The sequence below is a fragment of the Paroedura picta genome, chromosome 4 (genome assembly GCF_049243985.1).
Source record: "Paroedura picta isolate Pp20150507F chromosome 4, Ppicta_v3.0, whole genome shotgun sequence".
NCBI lineage: Eukaryota > Metazoa > Chordata > Lepidosauria > Squamata > Gekkonidae > Paroedura > Paroedura picta.
Genome location: NC_135372.1, coordinates 36794210 through 36813617, shown reverse-complemented (window position 1 = coordinate 36813617; position 19408 = coordinate 36794210). Strand labels below are relative to the sequence as shown.

At 45.1% G+C, this 19408-nt stretch overlaps 1 protein-coding gene across 4 annotated transcripts in view; it reads left to right on the top strand.

Moving 5' to 3' along the window:
* AXDND1 (axonemal dynein light chain domain containing 1) overlaps positions 1-19408 on the top strand; it is a 53724-nt gene that overhangs the window by 22338 nt on the left and 11978 nt on the right. For all 4 annotated transcript variants that reach the window (XM_077332441.1, XM_077332439.1, XM_077332438.1 and 1 more), the window contains 7 exons: positions 1103-1181; positions 2280-2514; positions 4510-4723; positions 9108-9201; positions 10135-10343; positions 15011-15107; positions 17218-17328. In XM_077332441.1, coding sequence (XP_077188556.1) covers positions 1103-1181; positions 2280-2514; positions 4510-4723; positions 9108-9201; positions 10135-10343; positions 15011-15107; positions 17218-17328 — 1039 coding nt within the window. The remainder of the gene's footprint in view (positions 1-1102; positions 1182-2279; positions 2515-4509; positions 4724-9107; positions 9202-10134; positions 10344-15010; positions 15108-17217; positions 17329-19408) is intronic.

Genomic DNA, 19408 nt, shown 5'->3' with positions numbered 1-19408 from the left:
CTTCCATTTCTTCTACTCCAACAAATATGCTGATGATATCCAGGTCTATATTTCTTCATCCAGACTGCGTGGGCACTGCTGTAATATCCCTGAGCAGGTGTTTGGTTGCTGTGGTTTAAATAGCTAAAGTTGAACAAGCTGAAATTGAATCCTGACAAAATGGAATTGATGCTAGTTGGAAAGGCTGAGATCTTGGACCGCTCGCCATTTCCTCTGTTTTCAGGGGTTCAGCTGATCCTTGCTGAGTTCTCTGAAGAGTCCAGGGATGAGTTAATGCACCTGGAAAATATGCTTTCTTCCATCTGTGTCTAGCCCAGAGAATAACCCCCTACCTCGATTGAGCTGTTCTGGCCACAATGATCCATGCTACTGTAAGCTCAAGGCTGGACTATTGTAATGCTTGAGCTCTTGGGGAACAACACAAAAACTCCAGCTGGTACAGAACACTGCAGCTTGGCTACTCTCAGGAGCTGAGCGGAATTAACATTTTACATGTATACTATGGGTCCCCCACTGGCCACCAGTTAGGGTCAGATGATACGGTGTGTTTTTAATAGATCTGGGACTATTAAGTTGCTTTCTGTGCAGGCACTCAGCAGCTGTGGGAAACATTGTTTTTTTAAAGCTTGCAGGGGCCCAGTTCAATTTGGGATCACACTGTGGGAATCAGAGACGTTCCCGACATCTCCTTTGCCTTCTGTTTTCCCAAGCTGAAATCGCCCTGTGTGGGAGATTTGCTCCATGTTTGAGCTGCACTTGCAAGGAATGCTCTACGGTCAGCACCAAAGGTATCCAATACCATCACCATCCCGATCATATCAGCTTTGGAAAACAGCAGAGCAGGGAGGTTGGGGACCCCAACATTTTAAAAAATGACATTCCCAGCAGTTTCTCTTTGGCTGTGGGGAAAGCAGGTCAGGTTTGTCCATCATATTGTGTACTTTACCTGGCAGGATTCATGGTTATCACTTGCAAGACCTCATGGTCTAGAAAGTATGTATCACCTCTTTCAATAGGCAGGTGGGGTATCAATGAGGTTGTAGGCAAAAATTCAGATAAATTATTTTGTTGTCATTCCTCCCTTCCTGTCTTGACTCTGCAGGGGAAAAGGAGCTTTCACTTTATCAAAAGGAACTGCTTTGTTGGATGAAATCATGGTGGATCTCAAAGGGTGGGAGAAGGTAAGAGCTTTTCAGTACCAATTACAAAAAAAACACTTTATTATTTATTACTTGTTCCATATGCATGCCTCTCTTTAGTTAACTGTTTATTATTTAGACGTTTTGGCACCCCACTTTTCTCCCCAAGGGGCATGAAACATCATTCTCCCCTCCTCCAATTTGATCCTCCCAACAAGAACCCTGTGAGAGAAATTAAGCGAAGAGAATGATTTTCCAAAGGACAACTTGCATGGAGCATGGAGATTCAGGCTCTCCCTGTTTCAAGAATATCTCGCACTCTAGTTGCTACACTTGCTGTGGTGGTTATTGATATCTGATATTTGACTCCTTCTGGGTAGCGACAAACTTTAGAGCAGCCTTTCTCAACTTTTTTACCATTTAGAAACCCCTGAAACATTCCTCAGGCTTCAAGAAACCCAAAACCCAAATCCACGATCATTCAGACTATGGTTGGGAAGCATAGCTGAGGACACACCCACCTGGGACCCCTCCTGTTCCTGACCCCTCCAGACCCATCATTGGCCATTTGGAGAGGGGGAGTGTCGACATGAAATGATAGCCATCAGACAGAGAGGCTGATTCTGTGAAGGTTCAAGGGCGTGGCAGATTATAGTGGATGAGCGATAGGGCTGTGAGTGTCCTACAGTGTGCCGGGGGCTGGACTAGATGACCCAGGAGGTACCTTCCAACTCTGTTATTCTATGATTCTACATTGTGGCCGACCTATGGTGGCCCTGTGGGGTTTTGAAGGCAAGAGTTGTTCAGAGGTGGTTTGCCATTGCCTGTCTCTGCATAGAACCCTGGACTTTCCTAGTGGACTACCATCCCAATACTAACTAGGGGAGACCATTTCAGCTGACAAATAGTTAAGTACTTGGTTTCTGTCTCCCTGCCCCTGTTACTGTTCTTGTGAAACTGGGAGCCACTCTGAGCTCCAGTAAAGCGAAAATGGGGGTAAAGATCAGTGTGGTGCTTCGTTCATCTGCTGCGGGTCCAAAGACAATCAAGATGCAAGTGCCCCAGAAGGCTGCCGTGCTCAGCCGACCTTGGCAAGGATTTCAGGAGCTAACCACAGTGCCTGTTGGATGTTCCTTTCAGGTATTGAATAAGCAGCTGGATCTCTATGGGGGGGACTTGCACCTGACCAGGAAGGAGCCCCTGGTGACAGCTGAAAAGCTTCAGAAAGTGTGGATGGAGCTGGGAAACGGTATTCTCAGCCGCCACAAAACCCTTGACGGCAAGATGCCTCCTGAGTCGATAGCGCTGGAGGACATCAACAAGACCTGCAAACATCTCTGTCAGCAGTATGCTATAAGGATCGGTGGAGAAAATGGTGAGAAGTGACCTCGTTCATGGTAATCCAGTTAAAAGGTCAGACTCCAAGCTCACTGGGGGGGGTTCAATAATGTGACACAAGTGGGATCAGTAGGTTTGCCAGCTCTGGATTGAGAAATATCTGGAAGCAGGATGGGCCCACCCTCCAAAGCAACTGTTTCCTCCAGGGGAACTGATCTCGGTCACCTAGAGATCAATTGAAATTGTGGGAGGTCTCCAGGTGCCATCTGGAGATGGGCAACCCCAGGGGACAGGGTTCTCTGTGCATCAGGATCCTTCCTTCCTCCCTCCCTCCCTCCCTCCCTCCATAGCCTTAAGCCTAATCATACTAATTAAGGAAAAAAGCTCCCTTCCTCCTTCTAAGCTCACCCTAACTATAAAAGTTTTTACATTTTTATTTTGCAAAGAGTTACTAAAAAGTCAAGAAGCCAAGCCCTAGGTAATATTCAAATCATTATTCCCGCAGCAGAAGAAAAAGGGAGACCTACCATAAATACTTGCATATAAGTTTTTCAGCCCTTTTTTTTTAAGCTGAAAAAGTCCCCCTTGGCTTATATGCGAGTATTAAAAAAAAAACTGCCAGAAAGGAGAAGTCAAGTATACTTGCCTGAAGAACAAAAGCAGGAACAAAGCAGCAAGCCCGGGAGGGACACTGGGAGGGGAGAGAAGAGCAGTTTCTGCCTTCCCCCTCACTGGCTTAACGAGGCTAGCAAGAGGCTAGCACGTGTTGCAGGAAGCTCTGAAGCCTCTGTCTCAGAGGGAGAGCAGAGAGCAGGAGGAGGAAAGGAATGAAAAGTGGAAGGAACAGAAGGAGCACATGATTGGATATAAAAAGGCAACAGGGGTCAGAGGGAAAGAGGGAGGAGGTTAGTGTTTGATGGCTTCAGGCAACTTTCTTTAACCGAAGTGGACAGATTGCTAGGCACAGTAAGGGTGACCACTTGCGCCTTAGATCCCTGTCCCTTGGTTGTCATGAGGATAAAATGGTTGGAATAAGGACAGGTCCACATATGTAGACACAGGGTGGGAGCAATATGCTTATGTTGGCATCCCCTCCTTGTTTTGCTCTGCTAGAGGATGTGCCTCTCATTGTCTGCAGGTAACCTGAGTTTTCTATAGTCCAGTTCACTTCCTTCCCACTCTCCACTTCTTGGTTTTGCTTTCAAAGGGGGCAGCATGTGTACGTGTTTCTCTTTCTCTTCATCCCCCATCCATGAGAGGAGCAGGCAAACTCCCACAACCCAGACCAGTGGCAGCACTTACCAAACTTAACTGTTCAGGTGACTGAAGTCCAGGTAGCACCCAAAGGTCTCCCACCATTACAGTTGATCTCCAGATGGCCAAGATCAGATCCCCTGGAGAAAACAGCTGCTTTGCACTCTATGACATTGTACCCTGTGGTTTAAATCCAAATCCCAGACACTAACAGAAGAGACCATATAGATAAGCAGTATCTGTGCCAATGGTTGGGGTTTTGGCCCACAGTTGCTTGCCAGTTAAGAATAACGATACTAGTTAAGGATCATGAAGCATTTTAATGCCAGTTTGGTGTTGTGGTTAGGAGTGTGGACTTCTAATCTGGCATGCTGGGTTTGATTCCCCACTCCCCCACATGCAACCAGCTGGGTGACCTTGGGCTCGCCGTGGCACTGATAAAACTGTTCTGACCAAGCAGGAATATCAGGGCTCCCTCAGCCCCAACTACCTCACAAGGTATCTGTTGTGGGGAGAGGAAAGGGAAGGTGACTGTAAGCGGCTTTGAGCCTCCTTCGGGTAGAGAAAAGCGGCATATAAGAACCAACTCTTCTTCTTCTTCTAGTTAAAGATGTGTCTTTAAGGCCTTCTTTAGAAATAGATAGCAGCAGATGGTGACTTCTTTTAATTGCAACTCCAGGAACATTTCAGTCCGCTTTGTGCTTTTTGTGTTAATTCCTCTCATCCTGCTAGAACCTAAAGTTTAGACTATTTATTTTTGTATTTGCATGTTCTCCAGGGGTCACAAGGATTTTAACAAGCCTGATCAACAGTATGGAAGATTGGTCGTTCAGAATGTTAGCTAGCAAGCAAAAGTCTGGGATGCTTGAAAATGACTGGGTGAAATTTTTCCAGAGTGTTAATGATTGGCTGATTCAGCTGTCTGATCTGTCAAAGTTCATTGGTTCCTGTGACACGCCAGAGGACCGAAGGCTTAGAATAACCAATTTCCCGTAAGATGATATTCTTATCAGGATTTTTGGGTTTTCCCTTTCTGGAGCACTCAGTCTTATCTGTCTAAGCAAATATATTTTTCCGACCAATTTTTTTCCTTCTGTGTTATGCACTGAAAACTGATGTACTTCAGTTAGGAAAGTCATTTGTCAGCAATAAATGTAGGTATTTGTATTGGCCAGTGTAGTAGAAAACACCGTCAAGTTTGGTGTAGTGGTGAGGAGTGCGGACTTCTAATCTGGCGAGCTGGGTTCTATTCTGCACTCCCCCACATGCAGCCAGCTGGGTGACCTTGGGCTCGCCACAGTACTGATAAAGCTGTTCTGACCAAGCAGTGATATCAGGGCTCTCTCAGCCTCACCTCCCTCTCAGGGTGTCTGTTGTGGGGAGAAGAAAGGGAAGGTGACTGTAAGCCGCTTTGAGACTCCTTTGGGTAGAGAAAAGCGGCAAATAAGAACCAACTCTTTTTCTTCAATAATATCAGGGCTCTCTCAGCCTCACCTCCCTCACTGGGTGTCTGTTGTGGAGAGAAGAAAGGGAAGGCAAATGTAAGCCGCTTTGAGACTCCTTTGGGTAGAAAAAAGTGGCATATAAGGACCAACTCTTCTTCAGTAATATCAGGGCTCTCTCAGCCTCACCTACCTCACAGGGTGTCAGTTGTGGGGAGAGGAAAGGGAAGGCAAATGTAAGCCCCTTTGAGACTCCTTCGGGTAGACAAAAGCGGCATATAAGAACCAACTCTTCTTCTTCAAGGAACCATGGACTCCCTTGGTGGTCTCCCATCCAAGTATTGACCAGAGTCAGCCCTATTTAGCTTCTGAGCAAGCAAGATTTTCAGCTATCTTGGTCCATCCAGGTTAGGGCATGTTGGCCCATGGCAAAATCCCCAAACAAATGGCACGGTTGAATGCCATCGAAGCACCAGTATGGTGTAGTGGTTCGGGTCCTGCACTAGAATGAAGGAGACCAAGTTTGAATCCTGACTTTGCCATGGAACCTTGGGTCAGTCATATACTCTTAGCTTAGCTTGCCTCACAGGATAGGTAGCTTGCCTCACAGGATAGGTTTGAGGTTAAATGGAGGAGAGGTGAATGAGATAAGCAGCTTTCCCCTCATTGGGTAGAAAGGCAAAGGTATAAATGTAAATAGAATAAATATTATTATTATTACTATTATTATTATTATTATTATTATTATACTTTTATACTGTCCATCTCCCAAAATGGGTTTAAGGCGGTTCACAACCTAGCTAAAGATACATCAACAGCTTAATTTTTTAAGATTAAAATTTAAATTTTTTAAAAAATTGTCAGCTCTCTAGCAACTAATTTAACTAACTACCGTCCCTCTTCCCAGCCATCATTCATCTTGCTTGCCTGTTGGTTATGGCAGGCACATCTGTCAGTGGCATGGAAGAAGGAGGGGAGGAAAGCCTGAGAGAGGCAGAGGGAGGCCCGTAATAAATTGCTCTGGCCTCAACCGTAGGCTTGGTGGAAGAGCACCGTTTTACGGGCCTTGCAGAACTGTAATATCAGGCCCTTAACTCAGCTGGCAGCCCATTCCACCAAGCTAGTGCCAGGGCCAAAAGGGCCCTGATTCTGGCCGAGGCCAGGGGAGCAGTCTTTGGGGCCAACAGATTTGAAGCAGATGAACCAAGTGCTCTTTGTTTTTAATACCTTTTAACAGCCTTTATTGACGTATGTATAATAGATACAATATAAAGGAACAATATATAGAAGATCCCACTGCAACATGAACAAAGTAAACAAGAGCCAATATACTTTAGAATGAGCTAGGGTACATTCCCGTTCACGACACCTCATTGCAAGTTGTACAAACTTTGCCACTGATTCGGTTAAGATGGGATTCTGGGAGGTCAGAAGAAGCAGTACCTTAATTTCATCAGATTGCTATTCTCTTTTACAAAGCTGCGGGCTTAGGAATTTAGCTCAAATAGTGAAATATAGTGGAGAATGAAAAAAAACAAAACAAATGTGGCCAAATAACACAATGCAGCACACAAGCTTTTGAGTTCCTCAGAACTTTTTATCAGACTGAATGTTAAAGAATAGAAAATGGGCTGGGGGAGAACAAATTGTTTCATGATCTTAAGACTGCTATGCCATGTAGAATGACAGGCACTGGATGTATATGGTATCAGGGACACCCTTGCCACCCTGGAAACAGGAAACAAGGAAGCCATCCATTTGAAAACACCATCAACAGCTGATCTTTTGGCTGGGTGGCTTGCTGGCTGGGAAGTTATTGTACTTCACAGAATTTTGAATGGAGCAGGAATGGAAAGTTCATGGACAATGGCTGTGTCCCTTTCCTACCTCCTGAGACTCAAGGAAGAGCTTCCCACCACCCAAGGTGAACAGCAATGGAGACACTGGCAGAATTCCCCCTCATTGCTCTGCTTTGGTTATTAAGCTTGTATGACCAAAGGTCTCAAGCAGAAAACCAATAGATCACAGCAGGACAAAGCAAGTATTACAAAACATGCCTGAACAGACAAGAGGAAAATACAGAACAATGAAATCTCTCTTAAAAGTCTAAAAACACATTGGATAAAATGAGTGGACTGTAGTTCTCATATGGTCAGCAGAATGAGAGAATCACACAAAGCTGGTCATCAGCCCCTTCCCCTTCACGGGAAATTAAAAACCACACATTCTTGACAGGTATTCATCCAATCTCCTAAAAATTTGCAATGAAGGAGATTCCATCACCCTGTGAGGTAGCACATTCCATCTACGAACAGTTGTCACCTTCAGAAAATGCTGAAATTGCTCTTAGTCCTTGTCTCTAAAACTGCAGTAAACAAGTTGTTGCCCTCTTCAACATGGATATTTTGTACATCATTAAACCCAGCTCTCATCTCACCCCTTGTCTTCCTCTTCTCCAAACTACACATGGCCATCTCTCTCACCTTTCCTTGTAAGGCAAGGACTCGAACCCCTCAACCATCCTATTTGCTCTTCTTTGAACACATCCCAACTTGTCAATATCGTTCTTGAACTGCGGCACCCAGAACTGGACACCATATTCCTAATGAGGTCTAACCAATGCAGAATAGAGCGGTATTATAACTTCACATGCTGTAGATTCTATGTGCCTAGTAATGCAGACTAATATTGCATTAGCCTTCTTAGCTGCCATATCACACTGTTGGCTCCTATTCGACTTACTGTCCACCAGAACCCCAAAGTCCCTTTCACATGTACTACAGGATACAACTCATTTTAGCAACACATTGAGTTATTTCTGGATCAAAATCCATTGCCAATAAAGGCACCACCCAGGATTCAGCAGGAAGCTGATGTCTAATTAGTTTCCTGATTATTTGGGATGAAAAGAGCCGATCCATTTGAAGAGGAACGCTCAGCTCCTCTGGGCAAGCAAACTAAGCTAGCGGACTTCTTTGCTCCTTTTAAGCATCGACATAGATTTCATTGTCTACCTCAGCATGAAACGGCCTGCCTTTCAAAACCACCAACAGTGACACAGTGATACATGACCTGCGTTCATTGTCTGCCGCGTCAGCACTGTCGATCAGAAAAATCTAGACTTCTAGCTGCCGAGGCACATCTAATTGCAGAGATGCTACGGAGCGTAGCTTGACACTGTAACAGCTTATTTCTCTGAAAGCGAAAGGAGTGGCTTATCACCAGATACAACATCTAATCAGATAGCGAACTTGAGAAATCACGGGAACACCTATGAACTGACGTTGGAGCCAGGCTTGAGACCTGAAGGGATATCTAAACCGGCTTCCTGGCAGGCAGCGTAATGGGTGTGCTCCCTCCTTGCCCTGGCTCGTTTTCAGCTCAAAATCTCTTCCTCCCCAACAGCAGCTGTTCTTCCTGCAAGGGAGAATACATAGGGACCCCATATCTCCCCAAACAAGCAGAAGAACAGCTGGAGAAAGGGGATGCAAAGGGGCAAACAGATGATGGGAATGGAAGGGATTCATTAACCCTGTGCCTCTGTCTTTTCACTCTCTGGTGCTGTTTTTTAAGGCTTGAGTCTGTTTCTCAGTAAAGGTTTGAGTCACTTTTTTGGTGCATTCACCCCTGTCTTGGCGGCAGTTTCATGGTCAGGTCAGGAACGGCCACCCCCAGCTGCACTGGAGTTGCTCATAGAATCACGAGTCTCATATAGCATGGGTCCCACAGTGTTTTTCAGATTTCAGACCCTCTGCTGATAGTCTGATGATTCTTCAGAGTGCATCTAATCATGATTTTGGAAGGTCTGAGTATTGTAAAATTATGAAGTTATCTGTGATTCTTCAGAGTGTATCTAATCATGATTTTGGAAGGTCTGAGGATTGTAAAATTATGAAGCTATCCTGTTGATGTGGACTTGTGTTTTGTTTTTAAGGATAAAACTCGAGGATATATTCAAGAAGATTCAGCAGTGGATCCTAACCACCAGTAGTGGTGCTGAGAAAGGAAATGTCCAACTTGCCCAGGAAGTATGTATGCAAGTTTTTGCTAAGCTTCTGATAAAATAGGCATGTTTTTCAGTTAACTGAAGGCATGTGTCACAGTCTGAAAGTCAAGTGTAACTATAAGAATGAACCATCTTCAAAGGAGCCTGCTTCCTTTGTTTCTCCGTGAGTTACTTCATGTGTGTTCTGATGGAACAAAGCAAACTTGAAGGCAGTAGGCATGTGTGCTAATAGAAAAATCTGGAGCGCCTCGGCTTCAGAGTAAACTGCCTTGGCCTTGGGCGGCCTCAAAGATCTCTGAAGCCTCGTGCAGATATGCAGCAGGCAGCCTTATCAGGGGGCATACAGCTATGACGCTGCATAGTTGTAATGAAACTGAAATGCGTAGTCATAGTGAATCTATGAGCTTCTACGGGAATAAAAGGAAAAGGACAGGAAATGTATCACAGTGTTGTGGGGAAGCAGGGAAAAACCTGCTTCTCAACAGCATCAAACTTATTTATTTATGTTTAGATTTATATCCCACCCCTCCCGACATGTTGGCTCGGGGTGACTCACAATAAAACAGTAAAACCCCCATAAAATACAATATAACATTAAAACATTATCTGTCCCCACAGTTAGACTAACATCACAAACAAGCAACAAGATGGTGGTAAAACAAGAAAAAATACCCCCCCACACCACCTTCGCTGCTCCAACCTCAAGCCACTACCAGGGCTCTGACGGTATCTCTTTGGTTGTGGTCTTCCTGGTGTCTGATCTGACACCTAGCATTTAGTATAAGGCGGGATCCCGAGATTGTAACTCCAGGCACCTTTCCCCGGCCTCAACCAAACACCTGGTGGAAGAGCTTCATCTTGCAGGCCCTGCAGAACCTTGACAGAACTTTAGGTTAATAATCTCTGCAGAAAGACCCTTCATGTTGTCCTGAGTCTATCTTGCTTGATGCTGCAGATGACGGAGTTCCACAACATCTTGAGTAAGTGGATGGTGAACCTGCTACTCGTCATGGTGCCAGACTACACCTCTCGCGAGAGTCTTCCCTTAACTGATGTGCAAGCACAGAGGCAGGCAGAATGCAAGCTGTTGGACATTTTCAGGCTGGAGGGAGAAGCCACGAGGCTGGCTGCAAAGCTGAGCAAGTTCTCCAATTATGTAGTCAGGTACAGGCAAGCCCTCTGAATCTCATTGGCTATACCAGGGGTAGTCAAACTGCGGCCCTCCAGATGTCCATGGACTACAATTCCCAGGAGCCCCCTGCCAGCAAACGCTGGCAGGGGGCTCCTGGGAATTGTAGTCCATGGACATCTGGAGGGCCGCAGTTTGACTACCCCTGGGCTATACAAAAGTCTTCTCACCAAGTACAAAGAAAGCTTATGGAAGGGCATAGTTTTCTTCTTGCATTTCACCCTTCCATTTTGATCCCCATCATATTTCTGGGGATCCACTGACTCACAGAAGAACAATTTCGGGAAGCATGGATGACTGCCACAGGAGAGGAGAGGCGTGAAAGTGACCATATACATGGGCTTTTCCACATTTCCATTTTCCTCACTGTTTTCTTGCTTCCAGTTTTTCTTCCCTGTTTCACATTATTTTGCCCCCTCTAGTGGTTGATTCAATATTATACTGCTTTATGTCCAGCATATCGCTCCACAAATTTAAACTGCAGGGGTGTTTCTGCAGTGACCAAAAACTTTGCAGCAGCATCTAGCCCCGTGGAATTTCTTCTGTTCCACACAAAAATCTTGCTGTTCAGGAGCCAATCCGAAGGTACTCCCTGTGTGCGAATAGTTTGTGAATTCTGGTAAAATGTGATTTCTTTCCCCTCCTGGTTGACAGAATTCATGTTTATCCAATGAGGAAGCACTAGATCAGTGGTTCTCAACCTGGGGGTCGGGACCCCTTTGGGGGTCAAACGACCCTTTCACAGGGGTCGCGGCAGGGCAAGCAGCTTGGCTGGGGGGGCACCATCCACACAACAGTCTTGCCGGGTAGAAAGAGATAGAGCATTCGTCTGTCTGGAGCAGTGGAAAAGAGCGAGTTCAGCAAGGTGGGACAAGAGGCAGAACTGAACTGAGAAACCCAGGGGAAAAAACAATTTATATGCAATCATGAACAATGGATCTTCACGCCATTGGTCAGTTTCGGTTTAATTTTTGTAAAAGAACACTTGCATAATGTTATGGTTGGGGGTCACCATAACATGAGGAACTGTATTAAAGGGTCGTGGCAGTAGGAAAGCTAAGAAACACTGCACTAGATCGGGTCTGCTTCCCCCTCTATTTCCTACTTCAAGTGATGATTAATCAATTTCAACCAATTAATCAATTTCAACCAATTTTAACCCACTCCCCCTTCTTCCCCTCCATAATTTTTTTTTTACTGTTCAAGATGATTGCATTGCAATAACACTACCACAAGCTCTGGAAATGTGCCAGAAAGTTAAAGTTTTCCGCCTTTTCTTTCTCTCCCCTCCCCTCCCCTCCTTGGAGAGGCAGGTTCTGCACCAGGGCATCTGCAGAAACCTCTGAGAAGCCCAGAGAGGGACTTCCCCCCACACAAACCCAAAGGAGAGGCAAGTTTGGCTATGCCTAAATGTGCCATGCTCACTCTGCACAGAGTATGCTTCCTCTAGAACAGGGTAGCCAAACTGCTGACAAGGGCTCATGCTTATTGAGGTCTATGGACATCTTGAGAATCACAGTTTGGCCACCTGTGATCTAGAGCAGTGGTCCCTAACCTTTCTGAGGCTGGGGACCGGCAGGGCAACGGGCCGCGCCCGCGCGGACTACGCCCGCGGGCCGCATTCGTGCGGGCCATGCCCGCACAAGCCGCGCATGCGCGACCCGGCCCTGATTCCCTCTCCCCGCCCTCCTGCAGTAAGAAGCTTCCCGGGCCGCAAGCTTGCGGCCTGGGAGGTTTTTTACTGCGGGGGGCGGGGGAGCGGGGGGGGCGGGGAGAGGGAACCGAAGCCCGGCGCCATGGCCTTCTCAGAAGCCCGCAGGTTGGGGACCACTGATCTAGAGCAGGGGTAGTCAAACTGCGGCCCTCCAGATGTCCATGGACTACAATTCCCAGGAGTCCCTGCCAGCATTCACTGGCAGGGGCTCCTGGGAATTGTAGTCCATGGACATCTGGAGGGCCGCAGTTTGACTACCCCTGATCTAGAGCTTAACTTTTGTAAGGGCTGCTAGGAAAATATCGATCCTGCACAAGCAGATGTTTTATTGCAAGAGGAAACATGGTCTATGGCATATTTAGTGCACATAGAACATTTTCAGAGGATCCAAGCCATTACTTTTATTTTTTTAATTATTGAGAAATTTTAAAGATTAAAAACAGCAATACTAAGAGAAAGAGGAGAGAAAATAAGTGTACAGATATATAAAGGATAGACTGCCAATCTTATCTACCGCAAATACGTCGTGTTACAAACTTACTTTATAGTTAAAATCAAGCCCTCCCTTCTTTTTATTCTCTAAATTCTCTTTTCTAAGAGATCAAAACCATAAATCATCAGTGCATTTCTTCTTTTTCATGCTAAAAGTCCCAAAGGGGTTTCTAGTTATAAATAAATGCAGATATTATCCTTTTTTTCATAAAAAAGTACCGTATATATTCGCATATAAGCCGACCCGCATATAATTTATTTATTTATTTTATTTATTTATTTAGATTTATATACCGCCCTCCCCGAAGGCTCAGGGCGGTTTACATTAAAACTAATCAACGATACATGAATACAACGATAAGCCGAGGCACCTAATTTTTCCACAAAATCTGGACAAACTTATTGATTCGCATATAAGCCGAGAGTGGGGAATGCTCCATCATCACAGGCTCTCCCATCCAGCCCCCTCCCCCACAACAAATACAGAAAAATAAAGAGGATGAATAGCTGCTGGTTATTGTACCCCACTTTTCACTAACCAAAGGAGTCTCAAAGCGGCTTACAATTGCCTTCCCTTCCTCTCTTGATGCCAGACACCCCGAGAGAGCACTGACAGAACTGCTCTGTGAGAACAGCTCTGGCAGGAGAACCAAACAGTGCTGGGGGGCACTGGGGGGCCAGCAAACCAGAACAGTAGTACCCAAAGTTGTCAACTTTCTACAACAAGTACAACAGCTACCAAACCGGGGGGTACAGTGCCCTCCAGAACAAAACACTGAAATAAACAACTGTAAAACTGAAAACTGAAAGAAAGAACTGTAAAAATCAACTTATAAAAGAAACACAACTCCAAGAAGAAAGGGCAAACAATGCTGCCCCTCAGTTAAAATAAGAAAGAAACACTAGGAGAAAGAAACAGTAAATCCAAAAGCACCCTCAAAACCCACCCCCACCCACAGAAACCAAAAGAATAGTTTGGGAGAAATCATTAGGAAAAGAAGTGGGGGAAAAGTCAAACATCAGTCAAACCATTGATGTCTTACAAGCTGCCAGCTTTTAAGACCTTAGCAGAAGCCAATGGTAGGCTGGGAGCAACTAGCTCACTTGCAAAAAGCTTAGCTGCAAAAAGCAACGCTACGATTGGCTGGCTGAGAGTAACAAGCTCAGCTGCAACAAGCAATGTTACAATTGGGGGGCTGAAAGCAGGCTGTTAATTCAATTACCCACATATAAGCCGAGAAGGGCTTTTTTGTGCTAAAAACTGTTCTGGAAAACTCGGTTTATATGCAAGTATATACGGTAAGTTTATCCATCAGCAAATTCCATTGTTTTCACCAGCCAATCCTCTATTGTGGGTAACTTCAAACTTTTCTGTTTTTGAGCATGAATTGCTGTAAACCACCCCGAGACACCTATGCTGAGAGGGCCAGTTAAATATCAAATAAAAAAATAAATAATCTTGCTGCTGTTTTTGTAAATTTAAAACCAAAGTTCTTTGGCTTTTTTCTAATTGTTTATCCATTAGGCCCAAAAGAAAAGCTTCTAGCTTCATTTGGACATTAAGCTTTAAAACCTTCTGAATTCTGAACTTTATTTATATCCATTTTTTTAGCCTTCTTACAGGTCCACCTCAAGTGATAAAATGTCCCTTTATGTTGTCCATTATTTGTGCATAGGTTTTTGTTGCATTTTAGAGTATTCAAAGAACTTCTCATACATTTTTCTCAGTAAAATGGATGTAACTGTTAAATTTATTTAATTAATTTATACTCCATACTTATTCTCAAAAGGGAACTCAGAGTGGCTCACAATGTTCTCCCCTTACCAATTTACCCTCACTACTATCCCTTGAGGTAGGTTAGGCTGGGAGTGAGTGACTTGCTTAAGGTCACCCAACTAATTTCCATGGTAGAGCGGGGATTTAAGCAATAAATAAATAGTAAGCTGAAGCAAAGGCACAAGGAGGTGTCAGGTTACACTGTCAGAGATAGGGCTGTGGGTGTCCTGCATGGTGTAGGGCAGGGGTAGTCAACCTGTGGTCCTCCAGATGTTCACAGACTACAATTCCCATGAGCCCCTGCCAGCAAATGTTGGCAGGGGCTTTTGGGAATTGTAGTCCATGAACATCTGGAGGACCACAGGTTGACTACCCCTGGTGTAGGGGGTTGGACTAGATCAGGGGTAGTCAAACTGCGGCCCTCCAGATGTCCATGGACTACAATTCCCACGAGCCCCTGCCAGCATCCGCTGGCAGGGGCTTGTGGGAATTGTAGTCCATGGACATCTGGAGGGCCGCAGTTTGACTACCCCTGGACTAGATGACCCAGGAGGTCCCTTCCAATTCTATGATTCACACACAGTCGGCTTTCGTGCTAGCATAGTATGTTTTTAAAATTTGTCTCAGGGTGGTTTCAGTGACATGATCTATTTTCTCAGCTGCTGCAAGGAAATGGTTGCCTCAATAACACGTAAGAAAGTGGCCAATTATGATTCAGATGCAGAATATGAACTGAGGCAGCTGGAGAAGATCAAGGTAAGACCTCACACGCTGTCCTGCTTTCTTTTTAAATAGTACCAGCTCAAATGCCACCTAGGATATGGGGACTTGTCATGCGCCTTCCAGAAGAACGCAACTTAGAACAGATGAGACAATACTTTTGTTTAGACCAGTGCTTAGTTTCTTTGAAATTATTGCAAGCTTTCAAGTCTTAAGAAGGTTGTCCTCAGGTATGGAGCAAGAGAGGAGCAAGGTGGAATGGCCTGTCCAGCATAACCTGTGGGCCGCCTGAAGAGTATGAAAGGAGGCTGTTCCAAAGGGGAAGTCCAATTAACCTCTGGATTTTCACAATTGCCCCTGTGCCTTTATGTGCTCACAAGGTAGTGCTCCTCCTATGGATGTGCATTCTTCTTCCTGTTGGACCAACTGAGCTTTTGCTTGCAATTTGTGGGCAAGTTTTGGGCTGCAGGGAGCTGTCAAATACTTACCTATGCAACTAGGGTATTTTGCGAGTCTTCCATGTTTATAGAAATCATGTCAAGTTTGCTTAAAATTGTCCAGGTATGCAAATGTAATTTCAGTTTGCACAATATGGAATCTAATTTTACTTACAATTGCTAACTGCTTGATTATGTCGGCAGAATTTAAATATGCAAGAGAATAGAAGCACCAGACTGCTTAAAAGAATAAAATAGTTTTATTGTGAAGAGAAACTAGCTTTGCATAGTGAGAGGAGAGAGAGATTCCTAAATGTTCTGTTCTTTCATTCATTCTGTTCCGGAAGCAAGCAGGGAAGAAGTATGGTAAGAAGGAGCAGGAAGTCTCCAGATGAGCCAATCAGCACACAGGAGAAGACTGTTAGAAAAACATTAGTTGTTATTCTAACAATGCTAAATATACATCTCCTCCAATGCCCCCTGCAGGATATTCTCCATATGCTTTTGAATTTTCCACATTATAGATCTTGCCCAGATTATTGAACAGATTATTATTGTTCAAGAATATACCCACAGGATAATATCAGTATTCATGGTTATTGTTCCTTCAGAACTGAACATATATATTTATGAAATGTAAACGTGTAGATTGCATCACAGATTCCTGCCAAAATTCACCTGAGAGGCTGTATTGTGTACCTGCAGAGATGAGGATGAGGGGGGCTAGAGAGCCGGTGACCCAATAGTACCTGGCCCTGGCAAATAGGCTTGCTAATCTGCAAGTGGGACCTGGAGATCTCCTGGAATCCCAGCACATCTCCAAATTACCCAGATCAAACTGGGGGCAGCTTTGAAGTATGGACTGTATGGAACTATCCCCGTACCAAGCTAACTTAGGAGCCAGCGGAGTGCAGTGGTTAAGTGGCTTCAAATCCGGAGAGCCAGGTTTGATTCTCTGCTCCTCCACATGCAGCCAGCTGGGTGACCTTGGGCCAGTCGCTATTCTCTTAGGGCTGTTTTCACAGTTCTGCCAGAGCTCTCCCAGTCTCACCTACCTCTCAGGGTGTCTGTGGTGGGGAGAGGAAGAGAAGGGGATTGTAAGCCACTTTGAGACTCCAGATAGTGAAAAGCGGTGTATAAAAACTCAAACTTTTCTACTTTTAACCACCACCCCCCAACCAACTCTGACTCTGAAAGCTTCACCTACAAATCTCCAGGAGGTTAGCCAAGTTGGAGTTGGCGACAGCGCTGCTGAGCGTGTGACTCCATGTGCTGCTGATGCTGGCCGTGGGGAGCATCCAAAATATAGGACGGGGGTACCTGTGTGTAGATGGAAGGTTTGGGCTTGAACAGTAAATCAGGTGACAGCCAAAGTCTCATAGATAGGGTTGGCTGGTGAAAATTGTCCTGTTCCTTCAATAAATATTTAATGCATAGAGATGAGCAGTGGAAGCTTTTTAAGACATGTAGTAAATACTCTCACCTGGTAAATACTCTCGCCTGGTCTGCTGCTATTACAGTGATGGGACATCCCCCCCCCCCCAACACAAGCAGTCGGCAATTGTGTTTACAGTGTTTCACAAATTTGGGAACTATTGCTGCAAAGCATAAGTTACCACACTCTGAGAACTCTGGAAGAAGACCATAGTTTAGGTACAGAAGAATGTCCACCCCCCCCCCCCTTTCTCATCTTTCCCTTTTCTTTCCAGACAGAATGCCTTGACTGGATCCAGACTTGCACTATTCTCCTCTCTGGTATGAAGACCACACCTACCACTTTAATCAGCACAGAGGAGCTGGTCGGCCTGTTTGGGGAAGAGGTACGTTAGGAATGAACCTTGGCTTCAAAGGGTAGGGAAAAAGGCATGTTTAAGTTTTTAGAATGCCATTTTAAGACAGTAACAAATATATATATATATTAAACACTTTCCCAAGTGAGTGGGATTAACTATTTTCTTTAAAAAATGCTAAACATTTATTGGGTGATAAGACCATATATGGGCATGTTGACCTGCTCTCCCGCACCCAATGGCCAGATCTGGGCTTGGAGGGGGTGGGAAGGGGCGGGGCCCTGGGTGGGTGTGTAAACAGCTGTGCTTCCCAACCACATTCTGCATGATTATTATACCATCTCTGGGATTTCTCAAAGCCTGAGGAATGTCCCAGTGGTTTCTCAATAGGAAGAAAGTTGAGAAAGCCTGGCCTGAGCTCTTGCACTGGTTAGCACAGGCAGCAAAAGAAGATCTGAGCTGCTTTTGCCAGTTCCCTCACCACACATCACAAGGTAACAACCCCCCTTCGAATTGTGGCCAAAACTGTCTTGCCGATAGGGAAGCTGTGAGTCATTGACCGTAGCATTCGTGTTTTTGTTAGGAAAAGGGGATCTGAGACCAAAAGACACTTGATCTCAGGCTTCTTCTGATGTAAAGGTATTCTGAAACACTGATTATCCAAGAAGTAATGCCAGTGTTCTGTAATTGTATTTACTTTGTTTATATTTCATCTTTCCCACTGAGACTCAAGGCAGATTACACAGTGTAAGTCAATGCAGTCAATACGATAGTAAGCAATGTAATAGGACTAGAAGAAGAAGAGTTGGGTTTTATACCCTGCTTTTCCCCATCGGAAGGAGTCTCAAAGTAGCTTACAGTCACCTTCCTCTCCCAACAACGGGAACCCTGTGAGTTAGGTGGGGCTGAGAGAGTCCTGATGTTAACGCTCTGTTGACAGCAGCTCTATCAGGGCTGTGACTAGCCCAAGGTCACCCAGCTGGCTGCGTGTGGAGGAGCGGGGAATCAAACCCAGCTCACCAGATTAGAAGCCGCCACTCTTAACCACGACTCCAAGCTGACAGAAATCCGACACATAAAGTATTAGGCATAACATGTAATATTACACAATGCAGAAAATGGCATTATGCAGGTATAAACAATGTAATGAATGCAGAATAATGTAGCAAACAGATAACACATACTAAACATACATGGCAGACCACATGGAGATGATAAAGGATCCTTGTAAAGATGCAATGCAGATTACAATCCATTTGATAAGAGCAAGGGGAAATGCTTGGGAGGCAGAAAATTAGCATCTGTAGTGAAACAAGAAACCTGTGTACCTGTTCAGCCCTGAGGGGACCAATGTCCTGAACGGGACATGCCAGGAAACAAGCTGAACAGTGTAGTGCAAAGCATCTAAAACACCCTTCCGGGCTAGTATTTGGATGGGAGACTGGCAAGGAACACCAGGGTCATGACCTGGAGGCAGGCAATGGCAAACCACTGCAGACCATCTATTGCTTTGAAAACTCCATGGGGTTGCCATATGTCAGATATAACTTGAGGGCTATGACTGTCCTGGGTAATGAGGACCTACAGTGGGAGCAAAACAGTAACTTCTCACTGGCAGCTTTTCACTGGCTGCTGTTCTTTATCACAGCATTTTGGAAAACCTGTATTACAAGATTTTCCACCTGATCGTTCCACTTTTTCCTTTCTTCCCCCTAAATGAAGGGGACATTGAATTTTTAGCCACACAGTAGAACAGCCTTTTTCAACCCTTTGACCCTGGAAGAATCCCTGAAATACTTTTCAGGCTTCGAAGAATCCCAAAAGCGTTGACATGCCCCTTCAGAGCACAGAAATAAGACACAGGAGCTAGTCAGTCTACTGTTTCCATTGTGGAGAAAAGAGACTAGGCCTGTAGAGCAACAGGGGAAGTGGGCTCCAGTGACATCTAGTGACGTCATTGGACGTCCGAACTCCACGTAACTCCTGGGGAGCTCTTGTGCAACCCTAGGGTTACCCTGGGAATTCCTGCAGTAGAGGCACCTCGCCTACCTTCCTGGTCCCCTGAGCAACCAGGGTACGGAGAACTTTCCATTCCCTAGTTTCCCTTCTC